The following is a 16,533-nucleotide window of genomic DNA, read 5'->3' on the forward strand; positions in this document are numbered from 1 at the left end:
GGCCCCTCACCTAGAACCTGTTTGCCATGGGTGACCCTGCCAGGGGCATAAAGCCCCAGACAACTTAGCTCCTAGGATCATTGGGACACACAAACCCCTCCACCACGGTAAGGTGACGACTCACGGAGGGGTTGGTTATACAGTGCTGTGAAATAGTATTTACCCCCTTCCTGATTTCTGTGTTCTTTGTATATTTATCACAGACAAACATTTCAGTTCATCAAACCAATTTTAATATCATACAGAGACTACCCAAGGAAATACAAAATGCAGTTTTTAATACCAATTTGAGGAACAAAAAAAAAAAATCTGTGTGATAAATATGCAAAAAACACAGAAATCAGGAAAGATGACAAATACTTTTTCGCGGCACTGTATGTGGTCCAGTACAGTCTCAAACACCCGCGAATAGCAGGGGTCAACTGTACAGAAATTAAACAAATTGTTCAAATAGATTTGATAGATTGGTCTGATCAGATAGGTAATCGGTTATCATTTTTTGTTTCATTACGTTATTTTAACTGTGCTTCCGTCATCGCTTCCATCGATAGATTTCATCGGTCCGTCAGTCAAAAAAAACAAAAAACAAAAGTCAGTCAAGCACAGGGGTATCAAACTCATTTATGTCGCCGGCCACATCGTAGTGACTGTTTCGCCTGGAGGGCTGTTATGACTTTGAAAACATATAATGAAGTCAAGAATAATGGTTCATTCAACGATCATTTAAGTTAGTGTAATAAGGGGTTTGGTAACAAGACAATGCTGACAATTTCGCTTATTTATTACATATGAGAAATTGAAATTTTGGTACAAATTTGAGCAAGCATCATGGAAGTTGCCATGTTTGATTTGCTTTCGTGGGCCACATTAAATGTGGTGGGCCAATCTGGCCCCCGGATCTTGACTATGACACCTGTGGTCTAGCAGATCAAAAATCCAATGTTATTAAAATGGTAATTGGAATGCACTATTTATCAGTACATCTACATCATATGGTCACTCGCATTTTACATAACATCTCTTTCACTGGTGGCTGCCTGCAGCTGTTTTAACTCCTAAAATTTTAAGTTTAAAATGACTTACCTGAACCAGAATCCAGCTCCACATTGTGGTCAAGAGTAAAATCCAATCAAAGTAGCTTCTCCTGCCTTTAAATGCTCAGCGTTTTGCTCGTTCTCCCTCTTCTACTCAATCCTTTTTGGTTCATTGGTGGATTACATCTCTTTGCAGCAGACCGCCATCTATATAGGAAGCACAAAGCGTTTCCATATATAGTCAATAGAAGCTCGGATTCAATTGAGAAGACGGAGAAGAAGCCGTTTTTGCCTTTCGACGTGTTTTGGTGATTCGATCTCTTGTGTTGAGTTGTTAAAACTGAATCCTGGGGGTTTCCTGATTTGAGTTCAGCCTATAGTTAGCTCAAGAGAAATATAAGATAAGATAAGAAAAGAAAACCTTTATTAGTCTCGCAATGGAGAAATTCCCGATTCACAGCAGCAAAGTTATGAAAGGAAGAAGTAGAACAACAAAATATCGGAGCTGCTGGAAAGGCAGCCACTCACGCGGCGCCATTTTGAAGTCAAAATAACAAAAATAACACAACACAACACATAGGACACAGACAGTCGTGCAATCTTCACCACTTTTCTGCATACACTTTGTTGTCTGAAGCAGTTATAGATGAAAGAGGAGAGGATCAAAGTGTCCTTTCACCAGTGGATCAGAGACGTCATGCTGAAAATGTGCACACGTCTGCTACAAGCTAAGTTTTCACTATAAAAGGAAAGACGCTTGAATCAACATCGGCATATGTTGATTCAAGCGTCTTTCCTTTTATAGTGCTAGGCTTATGTTTCTGATGTTAATATCATCCATAATATTGCGATTTCCGTTGTTAGATTTGCAGAACATGATTATTATATTTTTATCCACCTCCACATAAATTTGGGTGAGCTCTTTTCATAAGTAGTCAGTGAAGCAGGTGTCTGGCAGTGGCGGACTGAGAGGTCCATAGGTGCTTCACCCAATTAGTGATGAAGTTCGCTGTCAATCGTCTATCTGTGACGCACTGACAGAATGCCCACCTCTGATTTTTAAAACCGGTCCTTCTTTGTACAACTGTATTCCCTTTAAGATTAAATCAGTAGAGTACTGAACGCTTCGATTTTTTTTTCCCCCTTTTGAATTACTTGTGGTCTTTTCAAACTAATGCATTCGTTATGAGAATTACCTTCTTTTAATTACTATCACTTGTATATGTGTCGTATGTTCAAATTGGAAAATAAAAAGCTCAACAAAATTGTAATCGCTCCCTCACGTTAGCCTTTCTTAGTTGGGACTCCCAAGTGATTCAGAATAAATCCAACTGGCCCTAATACCCTCCCCCGTGCAGGATTATTGCCAACAAGAGGACCATTTTTAGCATTGTCGCTATTTGTTGTTGTGTGTTGTTGTTGTTGCTGTTATATTTTTTTTTAAACTAATTTTTGCTCGAGGGATCAAAAGTCTGTGAATATAACCGTGTCTCTCAGTCAGCTAGATTGAAGACACAAATTGCTCCTGATTGCTGATAAGGCCCGCAAACATGCACATCATGGACAGGCACAGTTGTGCTTCTTTTTATATACTTAGTGCAAAGAATGTGTGCTTAATGTGTGTGGTTGAGGGGGGTGGGGGGCAGACATGTCAAATACAGTGTCCTTATCCTTTTGAATCTAGCCCTCCATGTCTCTTGATTTGCCGTCACCAGTCATTTCATGGACAGTGACAGCAGGCAGGGGCTCACCTTGAAGCAGGATGAAGCCTCTTGAATGACGGCTTTGTCGTGCTGCGGGATCCTCTCTGCCTAAGTGGTTACACTGGAGGTCATCTTGTTTGTGCTTCTTGAATGGGTAATACAATCAAATGCTTGCTTTACATACAGTATATATATTATTTTATCATATGTTAAATTATTAGGCTATAGAAGGTTGTTGAGAAAATTTAGAAAATGGTAATATTTTCAAATATATATACTGTATATGTATGTACACACACATGGCTGTCAAATACCATAAATTCCATAATCTCATGTTAAAGAAATAAATGGAAGTTAACAAGAATACTGTGCCACGTCAGTAAGCCCTTTTGGGTTCATTCTACATTATTACAACTTTTAAGTAAATATTACTTTGTATATGTAGTTACTTTGTTTGCATGTTATGGGTGTTTTTCAGTATAAAGTTTAATGTTAATATTTTAATATTAAAAATTTTAATTTAATATTTTAGCATTTGACACGTGGGCTTTACATCTTGTTAAAGCAATACCGTATCGAATAATTTAAACTGTCGTGCAAAATTGAGTTAAGTGGATAAAATTTAAATATTAAAAAAAAAAGTTGATATCATTTCTTCGAGCCAGTGAACTTGAGGTGGCATGACACTGTCACCTCACTTTTGTGGCCACAGGCCATTGTGTTGCTGTTACTGCAGAACCCTATGTGCACAGCTGAGAAAATTTATGCAGACCATATAATTCAGGTAATCATACCATACTTTCTTTTGGGCACCATATTCATATTTCAGGTTTTTGACAAGCCATCTTTAGCCTGAATTTTGAAGTAGGAGTCTACCGGTACTCTCTTTCCTTGGAATGAATACATGGTTTGACTTTTTGTCTGGTAAAGCTTGGCTGTCACCCCCAGGGAGATGTGAGGGAATGTTGGCAGCAAAAGAGAGAATGGGAATCTGGGGGAGGGACAAAGCCTGTGACCTCTCAATACTCACGGCTCCTTCACCCAAAGTCCCCGGGGCCTGTGTGGCTTTCTGTCCATCTTGAAGGCTCAATCACTTGTTTTTCTTATCGTTTCTTGATATTTTCATTTGGCTTTTCATGATTAGGATTTTTGAGGCTGATCTGCAAGTTAAAAAAAATAAAATAAAAATAATTGGAATAAAACAATAATCAATCCTATCACAAGAGCAATATGGCTATGTAAATAACTTACTTGCTGTATGTATTTGGTTTTTTATTTTTAATTTAAAAGGGAACACTTTGTAGTAATGAACATTTATATGTAAGAATGGCAGATAATATCCATTGGTTCATTGACCTCTGTCGTTCCTAGGCAACTTGTAATAGAAGTATAATTGTGCAGTGATAATTTTACAGTTTGAGCCGTGCGAGTCACAGGGACTCGGTGATCAGTACGAGTCCCATAATGCATTTAGAGAGTCCCAAATTTCGAATTCTGAAATGGTCTACTTATTCAATTGCATATGATAATAACACAAACAACAACAATATACATTGATAATAGGTTTATTTCTTATAAACAAATGCCGCAAAATTTTAAATAGTTCAGGCATACAAGATTTGCTGAGAAATAGGTTCTTATTTCATCCCATGGTTCAGTCTTTGAGTTCATAAATTCTCCTCTCTTTGCTCTGCTTCCAATGATGATTAATGCAAAGAACTATCCAACTTTAGCTACTTCCTCTGTGATATCTCCGCAATAAACTTTCGCAACACTTGTTTTAACGTTACACAACTTGGCAATCGTCGGTTTTCCACGAGGTGAAAGCCGATCTCGTCTCGCACGAACGGAAATCTCGTCACGCGGGATCAAAACAACAATGGCGGCGATTATCAAAGTGCGATCGTTGCTGGAAAAAAAAAATTGCCGTAGTTTTTTTTAAAAAGTTTTTTTGACTGAGAAATTTCCTTGCGTCCCAAAAACGCACATTATTTGGAACTGTGCGTCTGGCGGGAAAATTATGCGTCTAGGACGCGGGACGCAGAGGTAACGAGATGGCTGCTTGTCTACTGTCTACGGAGTATCACCAGAACTATTCTCAAGCCTTTTTTACAAATGCTTTGCAATGCCCCAAGGAAAGTAGGGGGGGGGGGGGCAAGTGTGATTTGAATATAAAATATTTATGCATGTGTGTGTGTGAAGGTAGTGAGAGCTTTATGAAGCCAAGTTATCACATTATGCGACAGCTGCACATATTTCTTGGTTTCATTGTGCCGTCATTTCGGATGCGACATTGTGAAGCCGACTGGAATATTGTTTACAACGCACGATATGCTTTGTCGTAGTGTTTCCTTTGAGTTTTTGTCATGAGACTTGACACCAACCTGGATTGAGATCATCGATATTTTGTATTTCATGCAAAATTACTGCTTAACTATAATGTCATGATTTGTGCGATCTTTCAATGATGTCATTGATTACAGTAAAAACAACCTCATTCACTCCGGGGGCTGTATGTTGCTTTAATCATGAATGTATGCATTAAGCCTCATATAGTCTAATCTTGAACTTTTAATGCTTGTTTCAGGAGCGTGAGCAGAAACTGAAGCTTGAGGATCCGACCCCATTCCGTGCATCTCAGCGTTTCTCTCAAAAACACATGAACCAAGAGGAGCAGGCATGTGTGATGGTTTTAATTTTTTTTCTGCGACAGAAACGGAGTAGTATCCATTTGTGAAACCGTTGTCATGTTTTGATGCATGTCAACGAGCGAATAGAGCAACCATGTCTGTCAGGTTCTGATGTTCCTGTTCTTTGTATTCAGGACAATGTGAATGCCACAGCTGAGTTTGAGAAGAGAAATGATGAGGAGCTGGACAGGCAGGTCTTGCTGGCTGAGCAGAGACGAGAAGAAGAAAGGCTTCAGCAGGAACGACGACAGCGAGAGAAAATGGAGAAGCTCAAAGCTGTGGAGGGTATGATGATTGGAACATACCAAGGGCGAAACTACGGCATCACAATTTTCTGTGTAAAAAGGTTTCCAGAGAAGTTAATGTACTTTTGGAACCTGCGGAATGAGTCTTCATTTTAATGAACCTTGTTGCCAAACATCAGACTCATCTTTATTGGCCAAGTATGTAGAACACACAAGGAATTTGTCTCCGGTATAGCACGCTGCATTAGTATCATCATAAACAAGGACATGACAAATAGGTATGGAAGGACATTTCGTAATGTAAGTGAACCGTAGTGCGGTGGTACCACCCAGTGACAACTGTGAGACAATGTGCAAAGTATCAAGCAGAGCTAAAGTGATCAGTGGTAGAATACAATACTATGACAGTTGGTGCAGAAAATCATTGAACCATTTTAGAGTGACCAGTCGCAGTATTTGTTGTACAAGAAGAGTGACTACGTCAGTGACTGTTTAGGGAGTTAATGGCCAGAGGGAAGAAGCTGTTTAAGTGTCTGCTGGATTTGGTGCGCATGGATCTGTAGCGCCTGCCTGAGGGGAGTAGCTGGAAAAGGTGGTGGGCAGGGTGCGGGGGATCCAGGAGGATTTTCCGTGCCCTTGTCTTGATTCTTGCAGTCTGCAAGTCCTCAAGAGTGGGCAGGGCGGTGCCAATGATTTTTTCCGCCGTCCTAACTGTCCGTTGAAGTCGGATTTTGTCCTTTTTTGTGGCGGCCCCAAACCAAACCGTGATGGAAGAACACTGGATTGATTCGATGACTGCCGTGTAGAACTGACGTAGCACCTCCTGTGGCAGGCCATGCTTCCTCAGCAGCCTCAGGAAGTACATCCTCTGCCGGGCCCTTTTCAGGATGGAGATGGTGTTGACTTCCCACTTCATGTCCTGGGAGACTGTGATTTCTAGGAACTTGAAGGTCTCGACGGTTGACAGAGGGCAGTTGGATAGTGTGAGGGGCAACTGTGGAGAAGGATGTTTCCTGAAGTCCACGATCATCTCTACAGTCTTGAGCGTGTTCAGCCCGAGGTTGTGTTGGCTGCACCAGAGCTCCAGCTGCTCCACTTGTTGTCGGTACGCAGACTCGTCGCCGTCTTTGATGAGACCGATGACCGTGGTGTCGTCTGCGAACTTTATGAGTTTGACAGCTGGACTTGTTGAGGTGCAATTGTTTGTGTAGAGGCAGAAGAGCAGTGGAGAGAGGACACATCCCTGTGGGGCTCCAGTGCTTGTGGTGCGTGTTGATGATGTTGTTGCTTCCAGTCTCACCTGTTGTGTGTTGTGTCCGTCCCGTCTGGACGCTGAGGATCCACTGGCAGATCGTAGGGGACGCACCGAGATGGAGAAGTTTGGGGGTGAGGAGTTCCGGGATGATGGTGTTGAATGCAGAGCTGAAATCCACAAACAGGATCCTTGCGTAGGTCCCTGTGCTGTCGAGGTGCTCGAGGATGTAGTGCAGACCTATGTTGACTGCGTCTTCCACAGACCTGTTTGCCCGGTAGACAAACTGAAGAGGGTCCAGCAGGGGTCCGGTGACGTTCTTTAGGTGGTTCAGCACAAGGCATTCAAAGGACTTCATGACCACAGACGTCAGAGCGACAGGCCTATAGTCGTTCAGTTCCGATGTTGCCGATTTCTTGGGAACTGGGATGATGGTAGACTGTTTGAAGCAGGATGGGACCTCACACAGCTCCAGGGATCTGTTGAAGATTTGTGTGAAGACCGGAGCCAGCTGCTCAGCGCAGACTTTCAGGCATGAGGGGGACACTTTGTCGGGCCCCGCAGCTTTCTTGATCTTCTGCTGCTTGAAGAGCCGTCTCACGTCCTGTTTGTGGATCTGTAGTGGAGAAAAAGAGGGTGGGGGGGGGGGGGGTAGATAGAGTAGTTTCTGGTAGAGGTGGGGGAAATGGGGGTGTCCTTTTCAAATCGGCAGAAAAACATGTTTAGTTCATCATCAAGACCCTTATTGTTCACTGTTTGGGGGGGATGGCATTCTATAGTTTGTGATTGCTTTCAGGCCATTCCATACCGATGCAGAGTCGTTAGCAGAGAACTGGTTTTTCAGCCTCTCTGTATAGCTTCTCTTCGTGATGTTAATTTCCTTGAAGCAAATTTGAAACAATGATTTCACATTCTTTCAACAGCGATGAGTTTTCATCACGTGATATTTGCAACAAATAGCCTGCATGAAGGGTGCACTTGATCTATCACATGACCAGCTCTCACTTTTAGTTTGTCTATTAACTTGAAAATCTGCCAAAGCATCAGAACATTTCTATCATTGTGCAGTGTTATGAACTTAGACTAGAACCGGCAAAATTCAGCGCCATGATCAATCTGCCTCTCTCCGTCATCTGTCAAGGGTTAATGAACTGCTGATTGTGTTCCAGTTAAGCAGCACTATTAATGTCTTATAGATGAAGCGTTAGACCTCGACTGTTCTGTATGATACACATGTGGAATCCTCCTTTGAACGTCTTTAATCCACACAACAGAAGGCTGGCAGGCCTTTCATGTTGCAAGAAAGTCGTGATACATGTGCACTCTTAGCTCTGTTTGCTCTTTTGATCAACTCTGCCTTAGACAACTTCGCAATTGTTCCTCTTCCATCTGGGCTCCATATATTGAAATGACCGTAACATTTACCCTCTTAGCAACCTAGTTTTCAGCATGCAAACTCAAGAGGCCAAAGGCTAAATATGTTTTTCCTCTGTCCTGCTAGTTTTGTCTCTGATTGGCCCTATGTTGAGAGCGCTCTCGCACTCTTACTCTGTTTTGCCCAGATGCTGATTGTTTTTCTCTCATTGTCACATTCTCTCCATCTTATTCTCTCTCTCATTCTGTGCCTCATTCTCTCTCTCTTTCCCCCCGCCCCTTCGCTTTGTCTCCCAGAGCGGGCCAGGAGACGGAAGATGCGAGAGGAAAAGGCTTATCTGTTGTCTGAAGGAAAAGACCTCCCTCCACAACTTCAGAATTTCGAGCCTGTACTCAGAACACGGACTGCTAAAGATTTGTATGAGGCTTTTATAAATTTACAAATTAATAATTTGCATGGCACTTGACAGTTAATAAGCTTGTGTTGTCTTTCAGCTTTGACATGGAAGATGACTACACGGGTTTGTACAAAGGTATACTTGCAGAGATGCTCAATGTTAGTGTCTGCAAATGCATTTAGTCATCTCTGATCACTACTCCCTTCCTAGTGCTGGAAGCCTTGAAGGCTCATAAAGATGCATGGCCTTTCTTGGAACCTGTAGATGACTCCTATGCTCCCAATTACCATGACATAATCCAGGTACAAAAACAATGTAATGATCGTTTGATGGGAGCACTTGTAAGAATTTGAAAAATCTTTCTTGTCCCCTGTCTCCTCAGACTCCCATGGACCTTTCCACCATTGAGAGGAAACTCAATGATGGAGAGTATCTTGCAAAGGAGGAGTTTATTTCTGACGTGAAGCTCATTTTTAAAAACTGCATTGAGTACAACGGAGAAGATAGTGGTAAATGAAAACATCTATTCACATACCCACACGAACAACAAGAGAGTCAACCATGGTTAGGCGTGACGGCACAAAAGAAAGCGATGTACTCAATGTTGAAATGGGGCTTAGGGCTCGGGCAGCCTTGACAGTGATTAATGAGGAATGACTGAACAGTGCTCCAATGCTCAGGAGTAACTGAGCCCTGCGGTGTCAGAGAAACATTCCAGCCCCAAAGCCCCCCTTCTAGAGCTATCCATTCTATGGACTACTTCCCCTAGGGATGGGGGTAAGTGGGAGTGGTGACGTTGGACCCCGGTATAGGAGAGGATGGGAGGAGCAGGGGTCAACATTTGCCCTCTGACCTATTGCAATGATCAGCTTTGGCCTGAAAGCATTCTAAATGCAGGAGAATCTGTGTGCTGTTGTATATATTTGTTTGTAAAGATAAAAGGTTATGGTCGGGCTGAATGGGCTACATGCTTGTTTTGTTTGGGTCTGGATGGTGAACAAGAACTGATTTTGTCAAAAAATGTTTAGTTAATTATCCACGCTTTTGTGTCCGCTTCCCTTCCAGAATATACTGTGATGGCAGAGTCTCTGGAGCGCTGTTTTAACCGGGCCCAGTTAAAACACTTGCCATCAGAGGAGGGTGACACTGATGAAGAATTTTACATCAGCAAAGAAGACAAGGAGCGCAAGGAGAAAAAGCGAAATCGAAGCAGTAAAAATGTGGGACCTGAAAGTTTAATCAAGGCCACCGAGGAGGTGCAGCGTAAACGAAGTGTGCAGGGAGGCAAAGGCCAGAGGCTGTTGGAGGACCAGGTTAGCAAGCCAGTGCGACCCCTTACACAGTCTCATTGGAGCTTTCCTTCGAGCCAGCAACACCGACATGGAGACATCAGGGGCATGTACCACCCAGCACAACGGGTAAATTTTCATTCGTCACAGTATTTAATTTTACATGTTTACAAAGTCTGCCATTTTAATTTCTTTTTCATCTGGCCAGTTACATCGTCCTCATGGGCCGCACATGTACACTCATAGTATGGGCATGGATCCTCGTTTTGCCTACCCAGGTCACATTCCAAGGCATGGAGATCCCAGCTTGAATCGTTTGCCCCACAACTTTAGCATGCAGGTACAAAGTTTTCTAAACTTATCATGTTTTTGGGAAAATTGAAAGGGCATGGTAATTGGGAGGCAGGACTGTCTAGGCTCGTTCAGATTAAAAGTATATTTTACATTACTGCTCAAACAAAATACAGTCTACCTGTATATAGGGGGATTGAACGACTAAAGATATTTTTATAGCTGACACTCATGTTATGAAAATAGAGTTACAGTTGATTCATCAATGATGTCATTGAATCAAACATCTGCTTTCACAATAATCAATACAAAAAGTCATTTGCACATTTTCTGATGTGATGGGAAAACCCAATTACTGAATGATAAACCTGAAGCAAAAGTTTTATCAAAAAGTAAAAATACAACAATATAACGGGTGAGCAGCTGTTGAATGTAGTAGTAGCCAAGAATCCTGCAGAACACCCTATTGAATAATCAAGGTCAGTATTCGGATAAGTCGAATTTTTGCTTGGTTGAAGACCAATTATGAAAACAAGAGAAAATGAGACATTTCTCTTGATAATGAGCAATGAAGCGACTTACTTTTTGTAATGTGAAGTTTTCATTTCTTAAATTCATGTTGTGCATCAAAGCAAACTGTATTTTCTTGTCTATAAACGGTTTCATTGGGGAAATTTCAAACACAAATACGTATACTTAACATTTCTTGCATCAAAAAAGCATCAGGCATTAATTTAAGAGTAATTTACTGTATATCATTTGTACCACTTGAGCACTGAGCATTTTAGCATATGAGAATAAAACAGCTCATGTTCATGGCTGTGTGCTTATTAGATTAGAACAGCTAACAAGGAATAAGACAATATTGTTTGTTTAATAGTTTTGAAAGTGTTCAAACTAAAATGAATACAACTCAAGGGGAAACAAATTACCTTAATTCAACATCACCAAAACCCTACAAAATGCAGTGTATAGCCATTTAGAGTACGACACTGGCTGCATGTCACATATTGCCAAGTGGACCCTGATGACCTTATGATGTAATTGTGGCTGTGGGCATACACTGAGCTCATCACCTTAATAACAAAGCTGATGCAAATTTGATAGGAGCAGGGTTTGTCCAGGGACCTTTGGAGGGTGCTTAAAGTTGAAAACGGCAAAACTTTTTTTCCCCACAAAACCATTGTAAATGTGCGAAAAATGCTAATTTGTGGCTATCGAATTTGAATTTATAGCTCCCTCTGAACAGTGGGTAAGCAAATCGAGAGCTCCTTTTATGGAATGGTAATGTAGAGATGTAAGTTGGGGACAAAGGGCTGGACAGGGTTACTGTAGAAAGATTGCATTTTCTTTTAGGCTGGTAATAAGCTACAAAGAAATTGTGAAAACGCTAGCATTGCAGGCTATTGAAGAGAACGAACTCCTAAACAACGCTTGTTACCAGGCACTGAGGTCTCCAGCAAAGGTGTGCGGCATTTGCTTACACAGATAAAAGGTCATTGCTGTTCTTGTGAACCTACAAATTAGTATTTTGTGCACCAATTATATCTATTAGATGGCCACACATTAGCTTGTTGTGTCCATGTTATATTTATATTCTGGCCAAAAATAAAAATTGCTTAAAAAAAATCACATATAATGTCTGGAATTCTGTTGATGTCCGTGGATCTGTTCTCTGGAACTCAATTTCTTTTCATTTCATAGAAAAAACAAAGAAAATCCTGATTTGGGACGGTGATCCGGCTCACTTTCTCCATTCAGAGCATAACATCCCTTCTCTGCCCTCAATTAGTCTGTGATAGCAAAAATTGCTGTGCAAATTGTAACGTAAACCTGCTAATTTTGAGTCTTGTAATGGGTGTTCCAAAGGGAGGTCTTTCGACTCGCATGTCTGCTCCAATTGCCACACTATAATACTCTGTGATGCAGCAAAATGTACAGCCTACAAGGCAAAGCAGTCTTTACACATACGTATAGGTCAGAAATTATGAAAATAGATAATTGCGGTTGAAGATTATGAAAAGAAGATGGTTGTGGCTGACAAGAGTGTTAGCTAGCTTGGCTATTCTGATCACTGGTAGTCTTAAAAGATTGATACCAATGGTAACTTGGCTCTAGCAGTGAGGAATAGGGTCGCAGCAAAAAGTGAAATTAATCTTCGTTGCCAGAATGTGATGTCTAATAATGAATAATTTAAATTGTCATAGCAGCTTTTGGCTACAACACACACTAACATAATTAAACACAGGCCCTGACGTCAAGTGTTGTAAGACAGGATATCGGGGCAGGCGGCAAAAAAAATTAAGCATTTCTTTGTTTGACTGTTTGTTTTTACACTTGTCCTTTTATTGTCCCCAAGGATAAGTTTCATTTTTGGCCAAAAAGTTGTTTGTTGCCGCAAACACTTATACAATGAATAAAGTCAGTGTTAGCACAAAGTTCTTGTCTGTGTATTGACATTTTGGAGACAAAGGTGGAGTTGCCCTCATTCTTCACCACGTATCCCATGGTACCACTGGTAAGACTTTTAAAACAAACAGCTAGCAAGGCTAACTGGTATGCTCATCTGCCTTCAACAATTTTCCTATATGAAGACTGTCTCCTTGGAGGCCGGGCATTTCACTGACTTGTCAACTAATTTGTTCAATTTCTCACATACAGGTTATTTTAAATCCTGTTCTACTTTTGGTTTTACTTTCAGCATCACATGGGCCATAGGTATCCACTGAGCCCCGATGGTAACCACACTCTTCACCGGCAGCAGCACCCGTATATGGGTCCAACACACGGTCCATCTCTGGGCCCCCGTCCAATGGCCCTTCAACTTAGACCTCCTCCTGAAGCCAGCATATACCCGTCCCACTACTCTTCAGAGAGACACATGATGCACCCTATGGGGAACCAGTTATCAGGGCCTCAACAGCACAATTACACAGGCTTGAGGTCTCCTGGTATGGGACTGTCTAACATTTGGACTACTTTGAATCACCAGCGTCCAGAGAGACCTAGTGGAATGCACATGGAAGACCCTAGTTTGGTCAACCAGCACAATTTGAGTTATGGAGGGGAACAACCTCCAATCGGACACAAACCTTGGCCGGAAGCTGCTGGATATCCCCATCCTCCTCCTAATGCACAACACCAAATTTCTACAGCAGCGGTCAGCTCCTCTGGCCCTGTGCAGCAACGAACCCCCCTAACCTGTTCAGACTCCTCCACCAAGACACGGTTAGCCTCCATGTTAGAAAGTCCAGAAATGCTAGCTCTACAGCAGCTGTCAGCCTTCTCGAGACCTCCTGCTGGTTCCCCCCATGAAGACATGGGCCACTTTCAACAGTCCAAGTCCCCCTCAGGGATTGGCAGCATCCCAACTCCTCCCTCTCAGCAGCCCCCCCCAGCCCCTGAGGTTCAGCTGCGGTGTCCCGCTGGAGACAATGGGCCAGACAGCCAGTCTTCCTCACAGACGCGCATACAGCACAAAGGTAGATCGAACTTAATTTTTTTGTTTGTTTGATTGATTGTTGAGTGTACCGCTTCTGGTTACCCAAAAACAATCTGATGATTATTACAGTAAATTGTATCACGCCCTCCTCTAGGCATCGTTTTATGTCATCACAAATTGTCTATTCTGTTGAAGTTGTTTCTCACAGTCAAAGCTACATGCAATACTCATTAGCTCGATGGAATGCCTTACTGTTTGCTTTTAGATTACAAAACTCAATGGAAGGTTACCTATCATGTTCATTCGGTCAATCAACTCGCCATATTATAAAGTTATGTTTAGTGTCTTGCATCCTACCATAGATTTTTTTTTTAAATACAGAAATATTTTGCACAGTATACATGTTCTGGAAAAGTAAAGCAATACTGGATATAGCATTGAACTTTGTGTTATTGTTTTTATGTTAGAAAAAGTACGTTTAGATTTGGCATTAGCTGAGCATTACTGTGCAAATCTTTGCTTTGTCTTCCTCAACTTAAAGTCATGAAGTCCATATGTAATATTAAATCCTGTTTCATAAGTTGTTTCCTTGAGAAGTCTAAATTTACTGATGAAATAACAGAATTGGGTCATATTTTTTGTTAGAAAAATACTCTCAATGGTATTGTAGACTTTATTATAGTGATAATCTACAATGAGGCATTTCTGCTTATGTTTATGTCACCTTCATTTTTTGTTGTTGTCAGGAACATCAGAAAACAAAGTGACTGTAAAAGACATTTCCAATGAGCCTTCTTCATCAGACCACAGTGGTCGACTTAACAAAGTACCATCCATTCCAAACCCCACTCAACACCACACTGGGCCAGCAGAAGTATTGCACAGCCCTCAAAGACCTCAGGAAAATGTTTCTGGACAAAAACTGTCAGGGAGTGGAGCAGAGTGTGTTATGGAAGAAGGAGGTGGTCAATTTCAAAATAACGGATCCACTTCTGTGTCCTTGCACTTCTATGATAAGAATTCCAAGAATCCTTATCCACCTGACACTGTTCAGCATGCACAGAGCAGTCCTCTCGAGAGCCCTGCACTTGTTCATCAGTGTGCATCACCATCCATGAATACCACATCTGAAAGCAATTCACCACACATGCTAAATACACAGCAGCATAATGAGCAGAATGTCCGAAAACAGCACCAGCAACGTCCAAACCAAGAAACTCTGAATGGGCCAGCTCTTAACCATCATCAGAACTCTCCTCCACAGATGAGCCTGAACACGACACAACTGCAAACTCCACATGTCACCCAAAGCACTCAGAGCAACTCTATGCATGGCATGTCACATGGTGCCTCAAAGAGAGTCCAACCTGGACCCCGTCACCCAGCCCCTCTCACCTCTCTGCCCCCCAGCCATCCTACTCCACACTTAACCTCCCAGCCAAGCCCAGCAGAGCATGGAGCTCAAAAACCATGCGAGCCTGCAAGTCAGCGAGACACAGAAGGTCCACCTGCAATGAAATTTGGATCTTCTAATACTGCTTATAAACAACAGCAAGCGTTTAGTCCAAACAGTCATCGAACCCAGATGGTGAGTAGTAACCCAGGTGTGCAATCAGAAAGAGGGCCAGCACCTGCTCACAACAGTGCCATGCCTCCTCATTCCCAAATGGTAAATGGAGACATGGCTTCATACAGCAATCCACCACAACCACAGTGTAGCCAGGCAAGCATGACCAGGCCCATTTCTCATTCTGCTCACCACCCTTATCACAACCAGACCCTCAACCCCCTCCACAGTACCCCAGACCACTCCAGCTATCACCAGCAACAAAGAACTGCCTATTCATTTCACATGCCCGGCTCTCAGCATCTTCATGCCCACACCAACACGTACCCACCACAGCCATTCCAGCAGGAACAGTATTACACCCGACCGCAGGCCCATAGTTTTGCAAACAATAGAGGGGGTTATCCCTCAGATGTTTGGCAGCAATCTCAGCAGCCCATGCTGCCTACTACCTACCTGCCCACACCGAGTGCCAAAGGAAACAATCAGGCCAATGATGGGTGTGTGTCACCAATAGGCTGTGATCTCTCCACTACTGTGAGTTTGTTGTCCCCAAAAGCTGGGTCAGTCTCTGGAGGCTTGGAGGAGAGGAAATGGGAAAGCAGAAACAGTGGTCGTGATAGCCCAGCAAAGCGTAGTCGCACTAAGGGGAGCTTGGAGCAACCTGAAAGTCCAAAAGAAATCCTGGATCTTGATAGCCACAATGCCGCCACCCGCCGTCATAACAACCACCCAATCTCCTCCCGGACACACATCCCACCTGGCTTCATGTATGAAACTCGCACTATGCACCCAGCAATGCATCCTGATGGTGCACCGCCATGCCACAGTGGAGTTGGGAATGGAGTCCTATATGCAAGACCTCCCTTCACAGATCCAGGACGATACGGTGTACAGAGACCACACTCACACCTAATGGAAGCTCTTCAGCGGCCCCAGCAGTTGCCTATCCCCCCCGGTCAGATGCGCATGGCCATGTACCCTCACTCTGGTGGCCACTTTCAAAGCGTGATGATTCAGCAGAGAGGCTTGGCATCTGAATACTTCCTACACCCAGGGTAAAAAAAGTTTTTCCTTTTTTTTTTTTGTCATTAAAAAGCAAATCTAGAGAGGCCCTTCTAGTTTTACTTGTGACGGACGACCAACCTGATAACCTCAGTTTTAAGACTTGATCAGACTCTACAAGTTTTAAATGTGATTAATCCGACCCAAATGACCAGTTTAAGTCTGACAAGTTATGTCATGCAC

The 16,533-nt window shown here is 42.6% G+C and overlaps 1 protein-coding gene across 2 annotated transcripts in view; it reads left to right on the forward strand.

Annotated features, from left to right (window-relative positions):
• Positions 1-16,533, forward strand: part of cecr2 (CECR2 histone acetyl-lysine reader) — a 42,802-nt gene that overhangs the window by 23,425 nt on the left and 2,844 nt on the right. Inside the window, exons 1-11 of one of the 2 annotated variants that reach the window (XM_086109327.1) lie at positions 2,694-2,891; positions 5,325-5,414; positions 5,562-5,712; positions 8,596-8,716; positions 8,794-8,831; positions 8,907-8,998; positions 9,079-9,205; positions 9,762-10,114; positions 10,194-10,325; positions 12,978-13,758; positions 14,465-16,343. In XM_086109327.1, the coding sequence (XP_085965453.1) occupies positions 5,397-5,414; positions 5,562-5,712; positions 8,596-8,716; positions 8,794-8,831; positions 8,907-8,998; positions 9,079-9,205; positions 9,762-10,114; positions 10,194-10,325; positions 12,978-13,758; positions 14,465-16,343 (3,692 nt within the window). In that variant the 5' untranslated portion in view covers positions 2,694-2,891; positions 5,325-5,396. Of the gene's footprint in view, positions 1-2,693; positions 2,892-5,324; positions 5,415-5,561; positions 5,713-8,595; positions 8,717-8,793; positions 8,832-8,906; positions 8,999-9,078; positions 9,206-9,761; positions 10,115-10,193; positions 10,326-12,977; positions 13,759-14,464; positions 16,344-16,533 lie in introns of those variants that run through there. The other variant, XM_086109326.1, reaches the window with a different exon arrangement.

The sequence above is a fragment of the Hippocampus guttulatus genome, chromosome 4 (genome assembly GCF_054856545.1).
Source record: "Hippocampus guttulatus isolate MCC_2025c chromosome 4, RoL_Hgut_1.0, whole genome shotgun sequence".
Lineage (NCBI taxonomy): Eukaryota > Metazoa > Chordata > Actinopteri > Syngnathiformes > Syngnathidae > Hippocampus > Hippocampus guttulatus.